This window comes from Chaetodon trifascialis, chromosome 6 (genome assembly GCF_039877785.1).
Source record: "Chaetodon trifascialis isolate fChaTrf1 chromosome 6, fChaTrf1.hap1, whole genome shotgun sequence".
NCBI classification, from domain to species: Eukaryota; Metazoa; Chordata; class Actinopteri; order Chaetodontiformes; family Chaetodontidae; genus Chaetodon; species Chaetodon trifascialis.
In genome coordinates, this window is record NC_092061.1 from 9,278,389 (window position 1) to 9,299,872 (window position 21,484).

At 43.0% G+C, this 21,484-nt stretch overlaps 1 protein-coding gene across 2 annotated transcripts; it reads right to left on the reverse strand.

Moving 5' to 3' along the window:
• Nucleotides 1-333: 333 nt before the first annotated feature.
• Nucleotides 334-20,647, reverse strand: hip1rb (huntingtin interacting protein 1 related b). Of its 2 annotated transcripts, none has more exons than XM_070964257.1 (32): nt 20,218-20,647; nt 13,208-13,271; nt 12,748-12,890; nt 12,218-12,274; nt 11,962-12,042; nt 11,751-11,827; nt 11,497-11,558; nt 10,256-10,396; nt 10,029-10,086; nt 9,482-9,557; nt 9,070-9,237; nt 8,915-8,970; nt 8,733-8,805; nt 8,170-8,353; nt 7,989-8,077; nt 7,773-7,889; nt 7,582-7,683; nt 7,185-7,379; nt 5,869-6,016; nt 5,587-5,673; nt 5,360-5,467; nt 5,000-5,136; nt 4,081-4,191; nt 3,903-3,961; nt 3,777-3,807; nt 3,595-3,657; nt 3,343-3,443; nt 2,705-2,810; nt 2,239-2,362; nt 2,102-2,163; nt 1,600-1,830; nt 334-1,512 (listed from the first exon to the last, which is right to left on the reverse strand). In XM_070964257.1, the coding sequence occupies exons 1-32, from the start codon at nt 20,308-20,310 to the stop codon at nt 1,504-1,506; spliced, it is 3,213 nt and encodes a 1,070-aa protein (XP_070820358.1). In that variant the 5' UTR covers nt 20,311-20,647; the 3' UTR covers nt 334-1,503. The 2 variants fall into 2 exon arrangements, with proteins under 2 accessions (XP_070820358.1, XP_070820359.1); XM_070964258.1 differs by lacking the exon at nt 20,218-20,647 and adding an exon at nt 16,648-16,789.
• Between the last annotated feature and the right edge of the window lie 837 nt (nt 20,648-21,484).

The window sequence follows — 21,484 nt, forward strand, 5'->3', positions numbered from 1 at the left end:
TAAAGCAAGTATTTATTAGAATATCACTAATGTATCAGCATTAAGGCAAGTGAATTAAGGCAAGTGAAAAAAAAACAAACATGTACATAATAGTTCACATAACCACAAATATAACCTTACCAATACCTCTGTTATTTGTATGGTAAAATACTTTTGTTAAATCATGGAAAATAGTATATAGCTTGTTGAAGTGCGTTTAAAAATAGATTGATCAATGTGCTTTATGTGTGGTTTATGTGATTATATGCTGTTATTAATCAAAAGCCTTGAACAAATCATACCTAATAAAGCTCCATAAGCTTGAAACAAGATGAAGCAACACAAGGGGACATTAAATCAAACATTTATTGTTCATTTGTTTGACATTTACACTTCTTACAAGGAGAAACCACCATTATCTTTACTAAAATATATTAATAGATCTGAGTGTATAAAGACATTTCGTACAGGAGAGACAGAACATAAAAAGATGCATTTTAAGACCCTGTAAGAAAAGCGCCCAGAGGCATAGAACGCCTTCATATTATACATTAACCAACCCTAAATATTCAGGCTAAAAGAAGCATTTGATAATTAAGGACGCCTACATCCGATATTTGTGCACAAGCATTAAGTCTATGCTTTAACATAATATCTAGGTTCTCCTCTAATAAAGGGACATTCAAGAGATGCGTGTTGACATAAATCACACTTAATGTGAGTTGCACATACAGACTGTATGTCTTTACAGGTATTATTGAATGCATTGTTACAGTACATTTCAAGGCCTCTGCAACAATCGTGTACTGTTGAGAAAGAACGCTGTTTTGCACATAAGAGGAACACTGTCCATCATGAAGGCAAAGCCAGAGGTATGTCAAAGTTCTGCAGCAACATAGACACCCACGACGTGTTTCCCCAGTCTCCTTTACCACCCACCACAACATAAATAGCATACAGTGTACATCAAGAAACAGGTGATGTGCTCTGTAATGAACATCCAAACTAGTGTGCAGAAAGGTTGTCCAAAGACTGATCAAAACTACAAGTACAACATATGCTGTCATTTTGTGATTATCATGGAGGTTCGTATTCTAAAAGCAACAGTAATTCTTGATCATCTAAAACTTTTGTGATACAGCAGAAAGAAATACTTTACTAACAAAGCCTAAAAGTATACTATCAACCTTTGTCGTTCTTGTTGCCAAAAACTAAAATTAAAAATAACTCTACCCAGATGGCATGTCTATGTGTCTTAAAATAAATAGGGGGTAAAGACAGCATATCCCTTAGAGGCATCAAGGGTCAAAAATCAGGCTTCTGGTCCGTTTTGGCAAAAAAAAAAAAAAAAAAGAAAAGAAAAGAAAGAAAAAAATAATAATAAACGAGGAAAAGAAAATGCAGGATGAGGCAGAGGATTGTCAGCATGCAACTTAAAGGAGCTGTATGGTCACAAAAAGTCGATCTTTCTCTGGTCAATCCGGCCATCCGTCAGTGGAGCCTTTTTCCTCTTCTGCTCAGGCATTACTTAAACTGCAACACACAGAAGAAAAGAGTCAGACTGAACAAGCTGAATCTTACTTTCTCACATACAACACAAAACCTCTTCATCGCCCTTACCATGGTTTTGGGTGCTATGTTGGGTTTATGGGCCAATGCAGGCTTCTTCATGAGAGCAGGCTTGGTGGGTTTCGGTGACATGGTGGCAGGATTGACCAGTGAGGAAGTTTCGCCGTTCCCTTCAGCATCCTGCTCAAGAGGAACTCCGGCCAGCTCATAGTGCTTCTTCCTCAGCTCGCCCAAACGCAGACGCTCGTTCTCCAAGTGACTCTCTAATTCCAGCACCTTCACCTGAGGGGCAGGAGATAAACAGGTGGTTATCTCTGGTGGAAATTAATTTTAATTGGAAGCCTCTAGTTGTAGATAAGATTGCAAAGCTTTTCAGTCCAATCAACAACCGGATCACAGAAACATGACTCAACCTGTGTTTCAGATGATGCCTGAAGACTTAAATTTGAGAGTTTAATTCAATGACTGAGTGTTTTCAGTATCAAAAGTAGGGCACTTGCAGCCTTTTGCAATCACTCTTTATGCCCCTCACAGTCCAAAGACCTCGACTTACCTGTGACTCCATCTCTTCCTTTCTCAACTTGATGAGGGACATCCCAGAGAAGTCCATGGTGTCTGTACATGAAAAGTGTTTGGACTTATTAGACGGATGTTCACAATGATCAAGCACACAGATGAAACTGTACTCACCTTTTTCCTCCAGGTGCTCCTGGCCCGTCCTTGTTGAAGCCACCACATTAGCGGCCATTTGATTCACATGGCGAGAAGCCTGCTGGAGAACTGGCAGCTTCTTACTGTTGCGGTCTGCCTTAACCTGAGTGCAGAGGAGAGACCAGATGAAACGGTTTGGACACAAAGCCAACAAACACTCACATTAACCACTTACACAGTCAGTGGGCTGCTAGGTTACAAAAGGTAAAAAAGGAGAATTACATTAGCAAAACAAATTGCTTGCTAATTAAATATAATATGGTTAATTTGTGCTCTCATGTGAAAACACATCACACTCCCACCTTATCAAAATAGATACTGTGTGTGATATGTGCACACTGGCAATTAGCATAATATGATGAAGTATATTCCTACAGTAATAACAAAGTATCTCAAATGTTTTTTAATTATTATACACTTTACTGCTTGGAAATCAGACCATTACCTTTGAGGCAGCAACCAGCTGTGCTGTGCTGGCAGCGATCTCGTGGGAGCAGACAATCAACTCTTCATATTTGCCTGTGTGCAGCACCACCTTATCAGCAGACTCTCTGTGAGGAAGCAGGTGAAGACATAATACCACTTCAATCCGCTTAACTGGAAAGGGTGCAGTTCTATGCACTGGCTAATGGGTGAGTCATTCCGGGTGCTATACACAACATTTTAACATCAATAAAGCATTACTAGGTCAATTTGTGATATGAGTGTAATTATGGTAAACCATTAAGGCCATCAGCAAGAACAATGGCCTTCTGGGCTAAAGCTCATACATTTTGTGCAAGGGTCAGAGTTAGCTCAAAATATGTCAAATGTCTGGGTCCCCTGATTTATTTTCCAAAAGGATTTATGCAGCCCAGATGCAGCATCCTTGGAAAAACTATCTCTGGCAGCTGGAATGATCGTTTTGCTGTAATGGCACAAGCATCGACTCTTGTTTTTGCTCTTTGTTTTTGATATTGCCACATGATGTGTAGACCATTTGTTTACAGTATGAACTACAATCAATTTGAGAGTTTAAAAGTACTGCATGAAATACATTTAATGACATGAGAATATAAAGCTGTCACGTCCTGTGTAACTTACACCATCTCTGTGGCTCCCCATCCTACAGCCTTGGCAGCAGAGATGAGTCCCTCAGTCCAGCGAGAGTTCCTGGCGTAAAACTCCTTGATGGTGGCTGCACCCTTAACAAGCAAATCAACAGTTCTATTAGTAATTTGTTGTTTTTCCTGAATGGAGGAGAACAGTTTGATCTCAGAAACAAAAAGCTGCTGAACTCAAACAAAACCAAGCTGCCAGTTTTGGATTCTAAATTAGAAATACGGCGTGACTCACCCTCCCACCCTCAACAATCTCCTTTTGCAAGTCTGTGGATGCTATGATCAGCATGCGGATGGCCTGCGGAAGAGTGGATGAAACAGAAGAGAACCGAGAAATGAAACACACGTTCATTAAAGTAGGATCTATGTAGGGTCGACTACAGTGAAAAAGTAGCTGAAACGCTCAAGCTACAGTACCTTCATCAGGTCTGTGCAGCTGTTGAGGATTCTGTAAGAGACGAGAGTAGAAATAGTAGAGTTAAAGCAAAATGCACACAGGGATTTAAAGGTTATGGCCTTTTTCTTCAGTTGACAGGAACAAACCTTTCATTGACCTCCAGTTTTACTCCTGTTGTGTCCTTTCGTGCCTGATTCATCATTTCCTAAACACAGAACCATATATGATGTTTATCAGTCACAACAGATGCCACTGCACAACATCACAGGTAAATTCATTATAGGTTAAAGTAGTGCATATTAAGCTGAGAGTTACATCACTTACATCAATCCTGCGTACTGCCTCCTCAATAGCTGCTGATGTAGCAGCCATTTCCTTATCGACCAGATCTCCCAGCTCGTCCTGACGAATGTCCATGCCTTTAGGCCGCAGCTCCTGGATATAACAAGAAGGAAAGTGATTAGTAAAGATAAAGAAAAGCACAAGTGAAAGGATTTAAAACATCACTGGTGACAACGGAACCCAAATGTTAAGAAGTCTTGATGAAGAAATGAGATTTGATACCCAAACAAAATCATACGATGACTATATAATTACAAAAATATCACAAATTGAATTGCTAAGCATAAGCACAACAACACAGTGATGCATTGACAGTGTTCATAATTCAGGAGGTGGTTGAATGTGCTTCCTGTGGATTTCTTCTTTTTGAAGAGGGAGGTTAAAATCATTTACATATCAGTAATCCAAACACCCACTGTGATTGAGTCAAACTTCATTTCAGCAATTTATTTTTGGCTTCTGTGGAAGCAGAAAATTTTACAACTGAGAGGTCATCTCACGTTAAAGCGGGTGTTGGATTGCTGACGGATGTTTACCGGGCTGTCCCTGAAACAAGTAGTGGTAGGAATGTTGCATAAAGGGTATGATGCAGCATGAGTCTCTTTGTTTGCAGCAAACCGACATGGTGCAGACTCTGCAGCTATACTTAATAAAAGAGGAAAAGCTGTGTATATCTTGTAGAGATGTTCACCACAGCTTGGTAGAAAACATGAACTGTCTGCAGTAACAGAGTCTAAGCGGCAAACTGTCAGAAAAGTATATTCATTTAATTAATATACTTCTGTTCAGAACTCGTATCTTATAGTGAAGTAAGTAAAGGTCCTGGTGATTACTTGAAGTGTCAGATTACATTAAAAAAAAAAAAAAATTAATATAGATATTCTGTCTTGGTGTCCCTCACCTGGCCCAAGTGCAGGATCTTTTGAACGACTATGCGAATGGAGGCCGGGTCGGCCCTCTGGAGGGTGGTCTTGGACTTCAGGTCCTTGAAGAACTGCAGACTCTGAGTGGCACAGCCTCTGCAGTTCTCCGTCAGTCCTGCAGAGAGTAAAAGGGCAATGACCAACTATCGGCTATAATGGTACATGCTTATGCGCTGCTTGAAGCATTTGAAATGAATTTACAAATCAAAATTAAAATATCTATATATTTAACTGAGATGTGGCTTTAAATGTGGATGGATGGTCTGGGAAGTGAATACTGAAACAACTACAAGTTTAATTGGTCCAGTGCCAAGGAAGTAAGCGGTGATCTTCCTTACGGTCTGCATGGTCAGTGGGTGCCATGTGTGCAGTGGCGCTGCCGTTGATAATTGTATCCGCAGCCAAGTGGGAGAACTGGGTCAGAGCCCTCAGCAGCCCTCCAGCATCTGGGTACACGAGCAAACATTAAGAGAGCAGTTTGCCACATTAACAAACATAACAAATCAGCCACAAACTGTCATGAGGTCAGCAGGATCATGTTGAATGAGCAGCAGAGCAAACTTACCCCCCATGTTACTTAGATAGTCCGCATGGCCCTTTTTCACTTTGTCTATGGAGCCCAGCGTGGCCTCCGCACGACTTACGAGGTAATCTGTTTGGACAACAAACAGTGGATTGAAAAGAGAAAAGTCTCCAGACTAGACAATATACTGTATATGGCCAACCTCGGTCATGGTCTCACACTCAGTTTAGCTTTTCTACTTATTTGATTCTCACACTCACATTTATTATTAATCTGTTCAGTTTATGTCTATTGAGAAACAACAGGGTGGGGGGGGGGTCTGACCTGGAGAGCTGGTGCAGCGTACATGGAGGGGATCATCCAGCTTAGCGACAGCATCTTGGATGATGCTCTCTGCCTCTGTGACGGTACCCTGCAGCAGAGCAAACTGCTCCTCCAGAAGCTTCTGCTTCAGCTGCTCCTCCTGGCTTGCCTACGTGCATGCAAACATAGACACACAATCAAAGGAACATACATACCTTCGTCGTTAAAAAAAAACAAAAAAACACTGATGACAAGAGAATTATGCTGACATATAGAAACCAGATTGCTGATCTTTTGTCAGAACATCTCGTGAAGCCCATCTGTCCATGGTCATCTCAGGAGAGAACACATGACAGGCCATATGTGCACACTGCACCCAATAATACAGTTTCATCAACAAGATTTACTGCTGGACTATACTGACCATCTGAAGCACCGAATGATGATTGAAAGATGAGCAGATTTCTGCATGTAAAGGCATCTGTCCATGTATACCCACATTCTGCTTTATATGTTCTTCTTAAATCCCTATTCATCCAAAATTGCTGCAGAGCAGACACTTTTTTTTAAACTGAAAATAAAACAGAAGCTCTTGCTTCACATTAACTACCTTTATATGGTAGATGACCATGTTCCAACTGCAGACTCCTTTTCTTAAAAAAGACCATTCATGTAGGCTGAGCTGTTTTCATAGAGTGCCCATCAAGCTATTCTGGTCATTTTTGTGTTTGTGTGCTCCACAGAGCATAGCTTGATTTATCAGTGAAGACATTCACTCCAGATTACACTGCGGCACAATTTTCCTGCAGCATTTAGCCTCAAAAGACAGGGTCATTCAGGGTGTTCATGTTGTTGCAATGGTATAGCATACCCCTGTGGCAATCTTTGTACAAATTAAGGAAACACAAATTCAAGCAGTTCCTTTTCATCTGTTCATTATGCAAGAATCAGACGGTAGAGCATGTCATCAGACGCATTATTTGTCACAGCATGTTTTCTAAAATGCCTCACCAACTGATTGCGAGTCAGCGTTTGATCAGGTGAATGTACTGCACATGATTTGACTAAAACTGAAAAGAGTATTATCTTAGGGTTATTAGAAAATTGCACAAATATGCACAGTCATCGTTGGTATATGTCTAGTAAAAGCCTAAGCTTGTCAAAAAAGTATTTTTCAGATTTCTGTATGATTGCAATGTCAGACACTTCAGTCATGAGCCAGCATGCTTCTTCTTAAGGAGATGGACCTAAAATACTGCTGAATACAGCTAAATGTATGGAGTGGAGACTTGTCTGCTGTTCACACTGCTGAGCTTGGCTCGGCTGTCCTGACTGACCTTCTCCTGCAGTTTGCCTTGCAGCTCTCCCAGCTCCCTGCTGTTCCTCTCTCGCTCCTGCTGAAGTGACGACTGCTGCACCTGCGCAGTCTGCCGCAGAGACGACAGCTCCGCCTCCTTCTCACTCACAGATCGCATGAGACGCTCCTTCTCTGCCTGCAGAGCTGCCATTGAGCTGTTCATTTGGTCCGTCGTCTGGCAAAGAGAGAGAGAACGATGAGGGAAGCCAGAGGAGGCAGATGGCTGAGTGTCGGACGGAAAGTCCACCCGGAAATATGTGACATGCTTCAGGCCTCCTAGCACAGAGCTGTAGACAACTCTGCATACTAAATGATGGTGAATTAGCTTGACATCATCAAGGTCGTTGCAGCACTTAACATTACAGGTGCACACTCACTGTCTCGCTGCTCTGCAGAGTCGCCTTGATGCGCATCACTTCTGCCATCTTCTCCTCCAGTTCTCTCTTCAGCTTCTCCATTTCAAACTTCTGCTCTTCCAGCTACAGTGACAACAGAATTTGTTGCATAAAATCACTTAGTCACACTGCGATCTCCATATTTGTTTAAAGGAAAGTGTCAGACCACCAACCTTCATGTCAGCCTCCTGTTTTATTCGATCAATCTCAAAGGACAGCTGCTGTTTGGTCCTCTCCACCTCTTCCTGGGTCTGCTGGGTTGCTGACAGCATCTTCACAGTGTCTGCACTCTGTCAGCCAATAACACATTTAGCGTTATCACACACAGCCAGGTGCTGACAGCTTATTCAAAACAAAGATCTCTGGACTGGTCTGCAGTCTGTCTGTACCTTACGAAGTAGTTCAGCATGGCTGGCCACCAGCTCTGTGTGCTTCTCCTTCAGCTTATTGTACCGCTGCTCAGTGGCCTGCGACCTTTCTGCACAGCGGCAAGAGAGATGACAGTGTTATCGGATGCACTTGACCGCATTTTGTCCATATCTCTGACAGAGAGATGACTGTATGTCTTACTTTCTGCTTCAAAGAAGGTGGTCTGTAGGCTCTCATGTTCTGCATTACGGCGACGCGTAGCCTCCAGCTCCATACGCAGTTGTTCGTTTTCCACAAGAGCACGTTGTTTCTGTGCACGCTGCTCTTCTAGTTCTGCCTCCAAACTGTTGATTTGGGACTTCAGCTGCGTGATGTAGCGCTGAGCCTTCAGGAGGGGACAAGAGAGATTTACACTTTAGGAATAATCTGCTGGTTTCACTGCGAATTCTCCAGTTTGTTCAATGTCAGTTATAATATAAATTGAAAAAAAAATTGGAAATTTTGCAAAGAAAAAAAAAAAGCATAAAGGGTTGCAAGATGGAATCATATCTGTGATGTCAAAACTCTCCACTGGACACTCTTGTCTCATTCAGAGGCTACTTGCCACATTCCACATGTCAGGAGCAGCATTTACATCCACCCAACACATGACCTGGATACCTTTGCACTGAGATAATAATGCCCTCTACTGTCACACCTCTTCCATGCACACGCATAAAAGTCTAACACTAAGCAGCTAGTGATTCAGTCTCACCGGTCCTTACCTCTGATTTGACTCTCTCCAGCTCCGCTCTCAACAACTCCAGGTCTCGCTTCAGGCTCTCAATCTGGAGATCCCTGTCAGACAGAAAAAACACCGTCATGGTGCGCTGGCACAAATAGCACACTGAAACCAAAAGGTCTATACTGACAATCACAGGTTACAGTGAATAACACCCTGGCTCACCTGTCATCAAAGCCTCCATTCGGAGGTCCAAACGCCTGGTCAAATATGTCCACTTGCTGAGAAAGAATAAAATGAACAGTGACAATTCAGCCTTCACAACGTCATGGTACTACTGTACGAGTGTACTGCATGCATCAGCGATTTATGTGCCTCACCTGTGGCTGCGCCTGCATGCTGGATGTTGAGACGTCGCTGACCTCGATGAGCGGCTCGGGGTCATCATCGTCGTCGTCTTGTTGCTCTGGCTCGTCCTCATCAGGGATGACCACTACTGGCTTCACGTGTTTTGCCAGTGAGGCAGCATGCAGAAAGTTAGGCGGGGACTGATGAAGAGACAGAGAAAAGGTCGATATTGCTTAGAAATGCAACAGTATGGTATCGTGTTCAGGTGAAATATATATAAAAACAGATTATTTATGGTCTTCTATAGGAATCCTTTATGAGACATTTCAGCAGAGCATAGCTGTCTCCATAAATAATGAGACAACTTCCCCAGTTTGTAGCAGTATTGGGTTTATGGGGAAGACATAAGTCACCCCACTTCTCCCCATCCCTCTGTGCTCTTACATCAGGCAGTTTGGGGATCTGGATCAGTCTCTTGAAGTACAGCATGTCTCTGGCTTTATTGAAGAAGGTCTTCAGGCTGCGGGACAACAGACAACAAGTTAAGCTAATACACATGAAATACAGCATGTGCGATACACACTCATGTTTTATGTCACACTTCCAGACTTGCTATAGATTGCTTTCATGTGTTTTATCACAAATGGCAGGCATGGCACACTGCGTCACTGTACTAAAAGGCGCATGAAGCATTAGGTAAAACATAATCTGTGATAAATATTGGATGTGTGAATCTAATGGCACCATGTCCCCCAGCCCTGTAGTCTCCTCTCTGAACTCAGCAATAAAGACATAAATATGTCTATGACAGTAACACCAACTGACACCGTGTGGGGGATGGGGGGCAGCGTTTTGCATTGGTTCAAAGTGCTGCGGTGACTGGGTGAGGCAGGATTATGTTACACAATTCCTTGGGTAAGAAAAAAAATTAATCATTCTCTCCTTTGATGTGGTCTCATTCACTCGTAGCCCGAGGTTGTGGATGCTCTACCTGTGGAACTGGTCATGGAAACGGTCACGGTGTCCTTGTAAGGTGTCAGCAGGGAGACCTGAAATCCACAACACAGAACAAAGCTTTTATTACTCGGCAATCCTTTGAGATGCATTGTAATGTCAAGCCTTGAATTATTACCACAATTGACTTGCTTTATTAAGTCATTCCAGGTGATAGGATAAGGGTTTGATAAATAGCTTTTTTGGTTTAATAACCCTTCTTACAGGCATGCAGCTTGAACAGAAGCTTGACGGTGAAGTGGTAGAGGTGACTACAGTCCTGGATAACCTGGATGAGTGGAGACAGCCGGCACTGGCCTGACGTGAGGGTGGAGATGGCGATGGATGTGTTGAGCTGTCGGATCACTGGGAGAGAGATCAGAGATAGGATTGTGAAGTACATTTTAAAGGGGTATTTCACTGCTGGCCTGCTCACAACCTTTCACGTATTAGAGCTAAACAATACACTAAAATGTGTTTCTGAAGACATTTGAGGTGACAAATAAACAGTGCAGTAACAGAATCTTGATTCACATTTGATCAGCACTGCCTCATTTTTCAGTTTGATCTGATCTGAGGGAGGGGCAGCTCTCTCTCTATCCTACAGCCAGCAAAAGTCTGCAAATGAGTGGGCAGCTCTGGGTGAAGGCAAGGTGGAGGGAAGCTTAACAGTGTTTTGCATATACTACTCACTTTGCAATGATACAAAGCAGACTGAAGTTTCCCTTGAAGTATCCCTGAAGTAAATTTAGACACTGGCCTCCAAATGATTCCTGTGTCTAGTCCTCATTGGATAATTGATGATGGCCTCTCGCGGTGCAAACATAGGCTGTACTGTATCACCCTGATGGAGGCTCAGTGCTGAATGAAGTGCACACTCTTTCATTGAGTCAGTCGCTGTTGCAGAGTTAGTTTTCACATTCGGTTCTCTTGTTACTGAAGCTGAAAGGTGAGGTAGGAACAATACATACTTTCTGCAACATGGAAACACTGGTAAAGGAGATTTTACGGCAGTGACTCCAAAACATAGCGCTGAGACAGATGTGAGTACATCTACAGAGTACAAGTACACTTCTTCCACAGGAAGCTGCAAAATTTGTTTACGGTGTTGACACGTGATCCTCGACCTCCACCCCGCTGGCCTGGGAGGAGCATTCCACTGAAGGCAAACTGGAGGAAATCAACTTAATGTCCTCTAATTGGAGGCATTTCCTCATCAGTTAAAACATATTTAGGCAAAATGGGAGAACACGAGGTAAAGTAGGCCAAGCAGTTGAAATCACTTCTTTTTAAATGGACTACAGTCTGTGTGAAAACAGGCAGCACAAGAGTTTCTCACAATAACTCTTTCCTTAAAGGGCTTTTAGCTTTTGTACATAAATAGATAATGTCAGCAGGCTGCAGCCCTTTACTGTGGCTCAAGTTTCTCTTCCTTGGAAGAGTAGGATGGGGGAAAGGTTTTTCACCTGTCTCGGCCAGCCTCAGCTCTGAGTCCAGGTAATCGAACACCTCCACTGTGAGCTGGAACCTGCAGGGGAGAAGTTGATACCTTTGTTAGACAGAAAAGAGGCCCCACTCAGAACCAATGATGAAGTGACCCTGCGGTTTATTTTTTTTTATTTGGGTGGTTCAAAATAAAAAGCTGTGCTTCATGGTGACTGGGATTAAAAATTAAACAGATACTTCAAAAAGTCACCTTGCGCAGTATTTGGACACTCACACATTATTAATGTCTGTTCCTGCAGTGCGCTCCAGGACCTCATCTGTGACCTCCAGGTTCGGTGGGATATCTGAATGCTGCAGGACATTTTTGGGGGATTAGTGCCTATTCCCAGTCACAGTGTGAATTCCTAACATTTTGCTGAATCATTTATTAGGTGCATCTTGGTAACATATTGTGTGATGGGACATATGATAGAGGCTGCTCTTACTTTGACATGAAACTCCATTTTTGTGCACAGCAGCTTGGAATATATAGCCACCAGCTGTCCGTATCGGTCATGGAGGTTGCCCTGGACACCAATACAAATAATAGGGTGGAGGTTTATTGCCTCTTACTGGGTAGAGATTATTTCAGGTTTCAAAGGAAAAGCAGTGGACCATAAATTTATGCATTTCTAAGGCCTTCTTTTGAAATTATTCAAATTATTTTTAAAAGATGTAAAAAAAAAAAAGATGCAGACTCACCCATAGTTTCCCAATTTCGACTAGTGTGCCGTGATGTCTCATGCAGTCTTGTAGAACCTGTGAAGGTGACAGCTTGAACAAAATTCTACAAACACTGAAAAATAAAAACACTTTGTTCTTGTCTTACAATCATTGTCGGTTTGCTAAAGCAGGAGGGTGATGGTTAAATTTAAATAAATGTGAGCTTTCTTCCTTTAGGACAAACCCTTTACTGCGTTATTCATGTTTAACATTTGTTAATATCAAATATATCACATGCAAATATCCTGAGCAATATCAATCTTTTTCACTGTGATTATATATAATTTCTACCATGTTATATATTCTCTACTGTGCAATAGTAAAAAAAACACTGTATTTGTACTAGCCATATCCACCACGTGCAATTAAGAAACTGACTCTGAGTCTGAGGAACAAAGCGTATAATCAAGTGAAAAGACAACATCGAGTCAACAATAATCACATCATGTAAGTCCACTCTTAACATCTCCATCTCATAGATAACAACAGGCAGTGAAAGGGCTACTCACATTGCGGTGTCCGTCCCGCAGGACTTTGTGTAGTACATGGCAGAACTTCCAGCTGAGGATGGAGCTGCTGGCCAGAGGGAAGCCCAGAGCGTAGGACCAGAAGGTGTAGGCTCCCTTCTCCCTGTGAGTCCCCAGGATGATTCCTGTTGTGTAGTTAAGGAAGCACAAACTATCCCAGGCCTGCTGCCTGTTCCACGTACACCAAGGGCCATTTCCCAAACAGTGTCACAATGAAATGATAGCTAATTTTTCTGTCATGCTATACACCCGTTTCAGGAAAATAGCAGTTTATGCACAAGTTGTCTTCTTTTGTATTTATCTAACTATATCTTTCTATATACTTCTGAATCATGCTGTTGTTTGATCCCACCCCAATACCCCAGAAAATGCACCAAATCATAGAATAAACATTCTCCCAAAATGCTGTTACTTAATAATGCATGCATTTTAAAAAGGATACGTCGTGCATGTTTCTCCTTCACTGGCGTCTCAGTGGAGTTGATGGCTTTGCTGATGCTGCTCAGCTGGGTGGAGAGAAGAGAAATTAAGCTTAGATTTTGTACAGCTTGCTTCTCCACCCACACAACCATCAGCTGTAGGGCTTACAATAGACGTAACAACAAACGCGAAAGTCATGAGAAGTTAAATATAGACGGGCAGTCAAAGGAGTGATAACAGGCTGCACCGCAATGACAGGAATGAGGAGAAACAATGAATCTGCGCTGTGTACACACTCTGTGACAGATGGACTTTCAGCTCTCTCCTTATGGTTAGTCTGCTTTTAACTGAACAAAACAGACAGTCAGGATGAACTAGCAGCAAGACTTCCTGTGTGGCATTTATCTTTATGTTAGCTCAGGTCGAAGAAGACAAGCCCTGCATTGGCAGATAACATCTTTAATTATCCTCCTGATAATGAACCAGAGAGTGTCACCGGACCCACAGCGCACACACAGCGAGCTGCTCTGTGACCTGTTCAGCAGGTAGAACAAGTGTCGTAGGAAGGGAGAGACTGATAAACACACGTAGTCAGGATCTCCACACGGTTGGATGTGTGTCCTAATGGACATTAATCTATTTCAATAAGCCTCAGGTACAGCTCAGCACAGCCACAAAGGAACACCTGCTAACTACCTGCTATGGTCAAGTTACACTAGCGTGCTCTTTTCATGGTCAATAAAAGTGTATCTTAGAGACTTGGGAAGCTGTGCTGTGACTGGGAGGGTTCTACTCTTTCTGCCACTATGCTTTTCAGCAAGACACTGAATCCAGCTCCAGGGTTGCTCTCTCGTTACTTTAAAGTGAATGTTACTCTTTCATGAATTATTTCTGAGGCCAACTGATTTCCCAGTTAGAAGATTTTTCAATTATAAGTGACCGTGGGAAGTTTGACCAGTGCACATTTAAAAAAAAAAAAAAAGAAAGAATGCACACATAGTTTCTTGCTTTGGTGCACAGGTTTAAAAACAAGTCCGGCCACTGTGCACTGTTTGTACACCATCACACACAAGAATGCATTTTTTCACTGTCTTGACCCTGAAAGGTATGGCAGCTGTGGTTAGGGCAGAGATTTACAAAGAGAAAACATAAAGAAAATGTAATGGAGGCCATAGATGGAGAAAAATAGTCATTAAAAATGTCAAGTCTTTTTGGTTTGGGGCAAATGTATGTGAGTGGGCTGCACCTCCTTCCTGTCTTTTAAATTCAATTTGAATTATCTACACAAATTCATGCTGTAATTTGAGCCCCGCAGAGGACTGTAGAAAGGCTATCCCCGATAAAATCAAACATTCATGACCATGATGTTGCCTTCTGGGACCCTCAAACAGAGATTCACATCATGTACTCACTGACACATAACTGTTACATAATTTTCAAAGCCGCGGCTAGACAGCAACAATTACCCCTGGACTGCTGTGACGCCACCCACAGCTACACCAGGCTTAAAAACTGTGTGCTGTGCCCCACCACACAGTCACAATTCAGTGCGGTTATGTATGAGGAAGTGTGCTGAAAAAATACATGGCCAGAGATTAGTCAGTCCTGCATCCCACTAAGGTATTGCAATCAGTGAGATCTGCTAGTCTTTATCAAAACCTGCAGGAAAAAACATCTGGTTGCACATTATTTATGCACATTATCTCAAAATGCTCAGACATGATTATGTTAATATTTGACACTAATGTAACATATATGCATATCTACCTGTTTCCTATGTGCCCTGTGTCCTTTTAACACATCTCTATAGGCCCTCAGTAGCTGCATGGTGCTAGCAAACCATCTTCACTGTTGTAGAATTACATAATAGACTAATCCAACATACAGCTCAAGCATTAAAGCAGCAACATCTTCATCCTCAGCCTCTCTGTCTACTTGCTGCATAAAAAGGCTCCTTAAACATGAACGTGCAAACATAATATGTGGGACAAGCTGCACAGAAATGACCCTGGTTCTTTAGTCTTGCCCTCAAACACAGGCTTAGATATCCATGTCACATCTTTGTTTGAAACATGATCACATATCAGTGGAAGAGGCCCCCTAATCCCACAAAACCCTATAAAAGCCTCGTTAATACAATATAAAACCTGGGAATCGCCACCCCACCCCAAGCCACACATACACACACACACACACACAACCACCAAGACATACATGGCTACACAACAAAGCACAGAGGGGCTACTGTGGCATCTCACAGTGAGAGAGGGGTGTACTGGTTAATGGGAGACTCCCCCCGCCCGCTTCTGACGCAAATGAACCGCTCGTCCCTCGTTTACACAGGGCAAGTGCAGTGGGCTAACACGGAGGCCTGCGTGACAATGAGGGGTTTGTTTGGGGAGGAAGGCCGACAGCTGGGGTAGAAGATTGGGTTGGATGGGGGCCGCGCTCTGGCACACAGAGCCTGGCACTGAGGCCTGAACAGATGGCCGCTGAGCAGCGAGGCTGCAGGGAAACTCTCAGAGTACATTCAGAATGGCTGTCAGTCAGAGAGCAGCGAGAGAGCGAGGAACGGGACAGAAAGGAGAAGGACATCGAAGAACCGGAGGGTGACCGAACACTAGGTAGAGTTTACTGCGTGCTGTACTGCAGCTTTTGGGGAACAGTAGCCGATTTCAGTGTCTCTCATTGGAGCACACCAGTGCACATACCCTCACACGCCCTTGCTCAGGGCCACTGCAGAGCTAATGGTCACTGGCTGCATGAGGAGCAAACTACAGCAGCAAACCTTCAATTAGTAGAAGGGCTACAATTGACAATCATTTTAATTAGCGATTAACCTGCCCATTATTTTCTGGATTAACCGTTTGGTCTTTAAAACACCAGAAAACAGTGAAGATCACAATTTCTTAGAGAACAAGGTAACTTTATCAAATGTCTCGTTTTGCCTGATCGATTAATCAACTCATCATTCCAGCTCTGATTAGTAGTCAGCTTCTTTTCCTGCCTTAAAACGCAACTCCTATTGTTTTACTGTAATTGAGAAAAGAAGTGTGTAAAGCTCCGCTACTGCACGATACACAGTCTCACTATCAAGCCTCATATCAGCCTACACACAGGTCACACGCTAACACACAGATACCATTTCCTTAATGCCATGTCAACGGTAAGTCAGACGAAATCCAAACTTTTTTTTTTACTAACAGAGCACTTAGGTCCCAGCGCTGCGGACATGCTGACACGGTTGCCTGTCGAGTGTGTGGCTGCCCAAGTGAGTGCTGCATCTGGTTCAAGCGACAGTAAATCCCCTGACCAGCGGAGAGGAGAAGTGAGAGGGAGGAAAAGCCTGGACTAATCCCCGAGGCCTGCCATACGGTCTATTGCCAGCTAGCATTACTGTACACTCACTCAACAATCTACACCCTGCATTCATACCTCCAACCTTGAGGCGCCTCTGCTTACCTTGTCATCTTTGCTTTTCAGCAGTGTGTCCATGTGCTCGGGCTTCCTGGCGTGGCACAGTGTGTGAGGTTAATGAAGTCAAAGCCATCAAGACTACATCTGAGCTGCTTCTCACTGCACATAATGCCCCGAAGCAAGAGCACTTATTGCACGTCCTTATCAGCTTAATTCAACAGACTGCTCGACTGCGGATCTGGCTAACAAGGTCACACTCACAGCTCACACCCATTAGACCAGGTTACCTGCACGGAGCACTACTAAGAACGCAAACAATTCACCAGACCAGTGGATTAAGTCAGTGAAAGCAGCGACAGAATGTGCAACAGAAGCAACAAAGCCAATCAAAGTGAAGGGTTGCATATCCTTAACAACATTTTCAATTGGATTTACCAGAAGTGTAAATCCAATTGATTCTCAAGTCAAAATAGTTTTACAAGGTTATTTTGGTCTTTTATTAACATCTTATTGTGTTGCTCGTCTCCTCGCCCACAGCTTCTTTGTCCTTTCTCTGATTAAACTAGCACAGCATCTCCCACATCAACACAGGCAATAATCCTAACACACAAGCCTACAGTGCACATCTTTTCTCCCTCCAACTGCTCATTTGTCTTGACAGAAAGGACACTAAACATGTCACGGTGATGCACATTGTATAAACACGAATAAAACATTTTCAAAATGTGGATGAGGGACAGAACATTCATAAAAAGGACTCTCCCAGCCCTAAAACCACACCTGGTGTTCATCTGAACATCTGCAAAACTTTAACCCCTCAGATTTATTGTCTGCTTCAGTCTTAATGCTATGTTAGCGTATGAATCCATCACCAAGTTCATGAGATTAAAAGGGGAAACCTTAATATTTGGCTACTATGAATTCATTTGGACAGCTAAAGCACAAACACACAACCATTGACAAACACAAAATGGTATAGAAGCCTGTTCACATCCACAGCACAGACATCTCAATGAAGAGAATAAAGTTTAAGTTAAATATGTCAAGAAAGTTGAATGAATGAATGAATGAATGAATGAATGGAGAGACCTATCGAATGGCTGCACAGAGAGAGAGGTCATGTCTGGTCAGGTTGTGTCTCACTTTTATGTCTCATTAAATTACGAATACTACAGCCACTAAAATATTCAACAAAAGACAAACTGTTCTTGGCAACCACAGTTTTCTGGCCAATTTGCAGAGCTGGTGAGTTAGCTCATGATTCACATGTTATTCATGATTTTAAACATTAGCTGGTCACATGATCTTTACCACAGACACAGTGCTGTGATTACATTGTGTTTAGGCCTTCAACAGTGGTCTATTTTCAGTGAAAATACAAGATATTATGAGCACCGTGAGCACATGTTTTGTGACTAATGCATGAGCACTGCATGTGCACTTTGTACAGTAACACCGCTCATAACACTTTACTCTAAAAACATTGAATCATGAGCTTTCAGTCCAGCTTTAAGCAGAGAGAGAGAGAAAAAAAAAACATGACTGCAGATGGCGGAGAACTACTTCGGTCTAAAGGCTTGACCAGTTTTGACAAAAACAAGATCTCACTGCAAAAACTTCACTGAACGCATCGGACAATTCTGGTAGCGTGTGAAACAATCACAACCAAATAGCTTTTAATTCTCTCTACTCCCACTCAGTAGCTGTGTTTACCCTCTGATACTCCCATCCCCCTTCCCTCCCTCATGGACGCTCACTCAGGCAACAGGAGCGAGGAAAAGCAAACACTAGACACACACACACAAACACACACAGGACGCTGTGTGAGGCATTTCACCTTGGTACGGAGGTCAACATGAAGAGGAGAGAACAGGAGAGAGCGAGAGTGAGGTGCAGAAGAGGAGTTTCAGTCAGTGTGCTGGATGAATCAGCAGTACTGAGGGACTCTACAACAAGAGAAATATTCATCTAAATATACCAGCTTCACACAGCGGCCTTTTAAACTGGTTACCATTAAAAGAACACTTATTTAACTAATGGTTGCACAGATATGTTGCTTAGTACGTCAGTACATATAATAACTACTCGAGTCTCCACATCCACTAAACTACTTGTAATGGAATGCTAAATAGGAGGCAGTAAAGAGCCTTAAAATAAAGTTTATGAAAAAATGTTAAAGATTAGCCAATCAGGACTCAGAATTCATCCTCAGACTGCCCACTTTATTTGCATGTTGCCCAATAAACCCATCCAGCTGAGCAGTGGTGAGTTGCTCCTCCGAAAGCCAGTCAAACGGACGAGGACACCTGTTCAAAGCAGGTTCCACTCAATTCTGCCTTTTCAACAACACTTTGAGACTTCGTCCTTTACACACAATGTCCTTTGTTGAACATTTGCTGCACAGCATGGAGTAAAGAGTGAAAGTAGAGACAGTTCAGAAATCAAAACTGTCTTTACTTGCTGCCATTTGCTGTGAACTCGGCTATGAACGTGCAGCAGGAAGGGGACAGGGTGAAAGAAAACAGGATCGACTGGGATGGCACAATGAAATATAATCTACTCTAGCCATTTACAAACAGGCAGGGTTTTGAACACCTCAGCTCCACCTCTTTCCTTGTGCTTCAAAAGCAAATAAAACATTGACTGCTTGATTGCAAAACCCATTTCAGATAATACAAAACGTGCTCTCAGTCTGAACTCCTGAGCAGCTGTTTCAGTTTGCTCAGTTACTCAAACTGGTTTGAGTCTCATGTTTCCAAGTCAGACTGGGGTGTGAGCTTCACTTGAAACAGCGGCTGCATGACCTGATGGTTTGTCTTTAGCAGACTGAAGCATTCACAACAACACAGTCAACATCAAAGTCTTACTCATGTCTCACGGCGAAGATCATGGTTGACTCTGCAGATGACTGCAGTGAGCTCAGAGGCAGAAACCACAAAGCACCTGTTGTTATGTGACACAGACCTCATTCCTTCAGCGCACTCCACAAAGATGTTATTATATCAAAAAGGTAAAGCTCTTTCCCTGTTTCCTCAGTGCTGTATCCAACAACGAGCCTGTTTAAAGGAAGGAAGAAATGTCTGTAAGGGAGGAAAGGTGGCCAAACAGGAAGGACTAGACGAGCGTGATACCAATGGACAGACTCCAGTGAGGAATGAATGGTGTGACTTCACACAGCACTGGATTGTGTGGATTTCTTCACGCTTAGGTGGCATCTCTCAGTAGATGCCACTCTCTTGCCTCTGAGACAAAATGGTCAATTAAACCAGTTTGTCCCGGTGTGGCTCATGTCCCGTTTTCAAAATGACACACAATCCTGAGAGTGAAAGTTGCAGGATTATAACAAAAGACAAATCCATTTCATCCAGCCCGTACAGCCTCGTGCCACAGCTGGTTTGAACTGTACATATGTTTACACGCGCCTTTAAGACATCTAATTCACACATTAAGCCTTCAACTACAAAGTCAATTTGTTAATTGGAGATGTGGCCTATGCGGTACACCGTGAGCACCGCGCGCACACATCTACGGACACACAGCGGAGCCACAGCAGGCCTGAAGAAAGCGCAGGTTCCCCCCCATCCCACAGGCAACACCAGCCTGCCATATTTTTACCTGCTGCTTGTCAAAATGCTCCCTCTCCGCTCCGAGATTGGCCTCGGTCCGCTTGCTCTTCACCCGTGTGGGCACCTGTCTTATGCTGTTCATCGTCTAGTTTTTGACAAATGACGCTTTGGGGAAGGAAACAATGAGTCTGCGCCCGCTTTCCGTGCGAAAAAGAAGACACCGAACCGTCCAGGTGAGAGCAAATATCACAGCTTTCTTCTTCTATCTAGACTCCAGACTGTCTGTGAAGGAGCGAGGGACATCTCCAGGCAGCGGCTTCGTTACTGATGATGCATCGCGGCTGAAGGAGGAAGGGCAAGTGCGACTGAGTGAGTTTGCCTCGCGTTACCAGGACGGATCCTCCCCCCGAAGCTGGAGGAAATCATCATCATGTCCTCTGCCGCTGACATCCTCCCACACGTATGTCACTTTTTCCAGCAGCGTTCATCAGTGCGCAGGTGTGACAACTAGATCAGCTTTTCTCTTATTTTATTTATATATACACATGTATTTATTATTATTATTATTATTTTGGTAGGCTCTCCTGTCTGTCAGCTGCAGCCAGTGACGTCACCTCAACCAGATCAAAACCCATGAGGATTATTATTATTTTTTTGTCGTCTTTTAATCCCGAGATTGCATCTGCTTTCGTAATAGCAGTCAAGCAGTGATATAAAAACCAGGAAATGAAGATGAGATTAACATCAGAGGGTGTGCCCACATTTACTGGCTGCTGTGACACACGGAGATATGGGTCAGGCCATTAAATACGAGATAGAATGAATTTATTGGCGCTGTATTGGACAGAGCGAATAATATGGCTGCACGGACACGCAGCGTGGACACAATGCCGATAAGTCCTTTGAGGTGAAATTAACAATGTTCAAAAGGTGTGGCAGAAGCTGATGAAAGCGTGTGGAAATGGTAAAACATCAATCCTATAAATGTTTTTTTTTTTTTTTTTAATTTAAGTGACTACAAACCCCAGTGTCCTGTCCTCAATATATACATTTATCATCATTAATCCAGGTTCCTCACATTGAGTTTCAGCTGCTTTACAAGGGAGGAAAAAGGGGAGTCAGTATAGAGGGCCCTCACATGAGGAGGGCCAACAAACATAATAGAAAGTATAGCTGTGGATGAGGGAGGGGCTGTCAGCAACAGATCACATTAAATCTCCTCTGTCTCTTCTATTTAATAGACATTAACAAATTCTAGTGGATGTTGTACCTCACTTTTTTTTTACCATGGAGGGCTGCGTCTCATGTTTTGCTCA

Coding starts and splice junctions, on each gene's coding strand:
- hip1rb (XM_070964257.1), bottom strand. CDS start 20,310: ATGAACAGCATAAGACAGGTGCCCACACGGGTGAAGAGCAAGCGGACC. Junction 11,559..11,750: donor GGAACAGACATTAATAATGT/GTGAGTGTCCAA, acceptor TCTCCCCTGCAG/GTTCCAGCTCACAGTGGAGG. Junction 2,164..2,238: donor GGAGCACCTGGAGGAAAAAG/GTGAGTACAGTT, acceptor TTTCATGTACAG/ACACCATGGACTTCTCTGGG.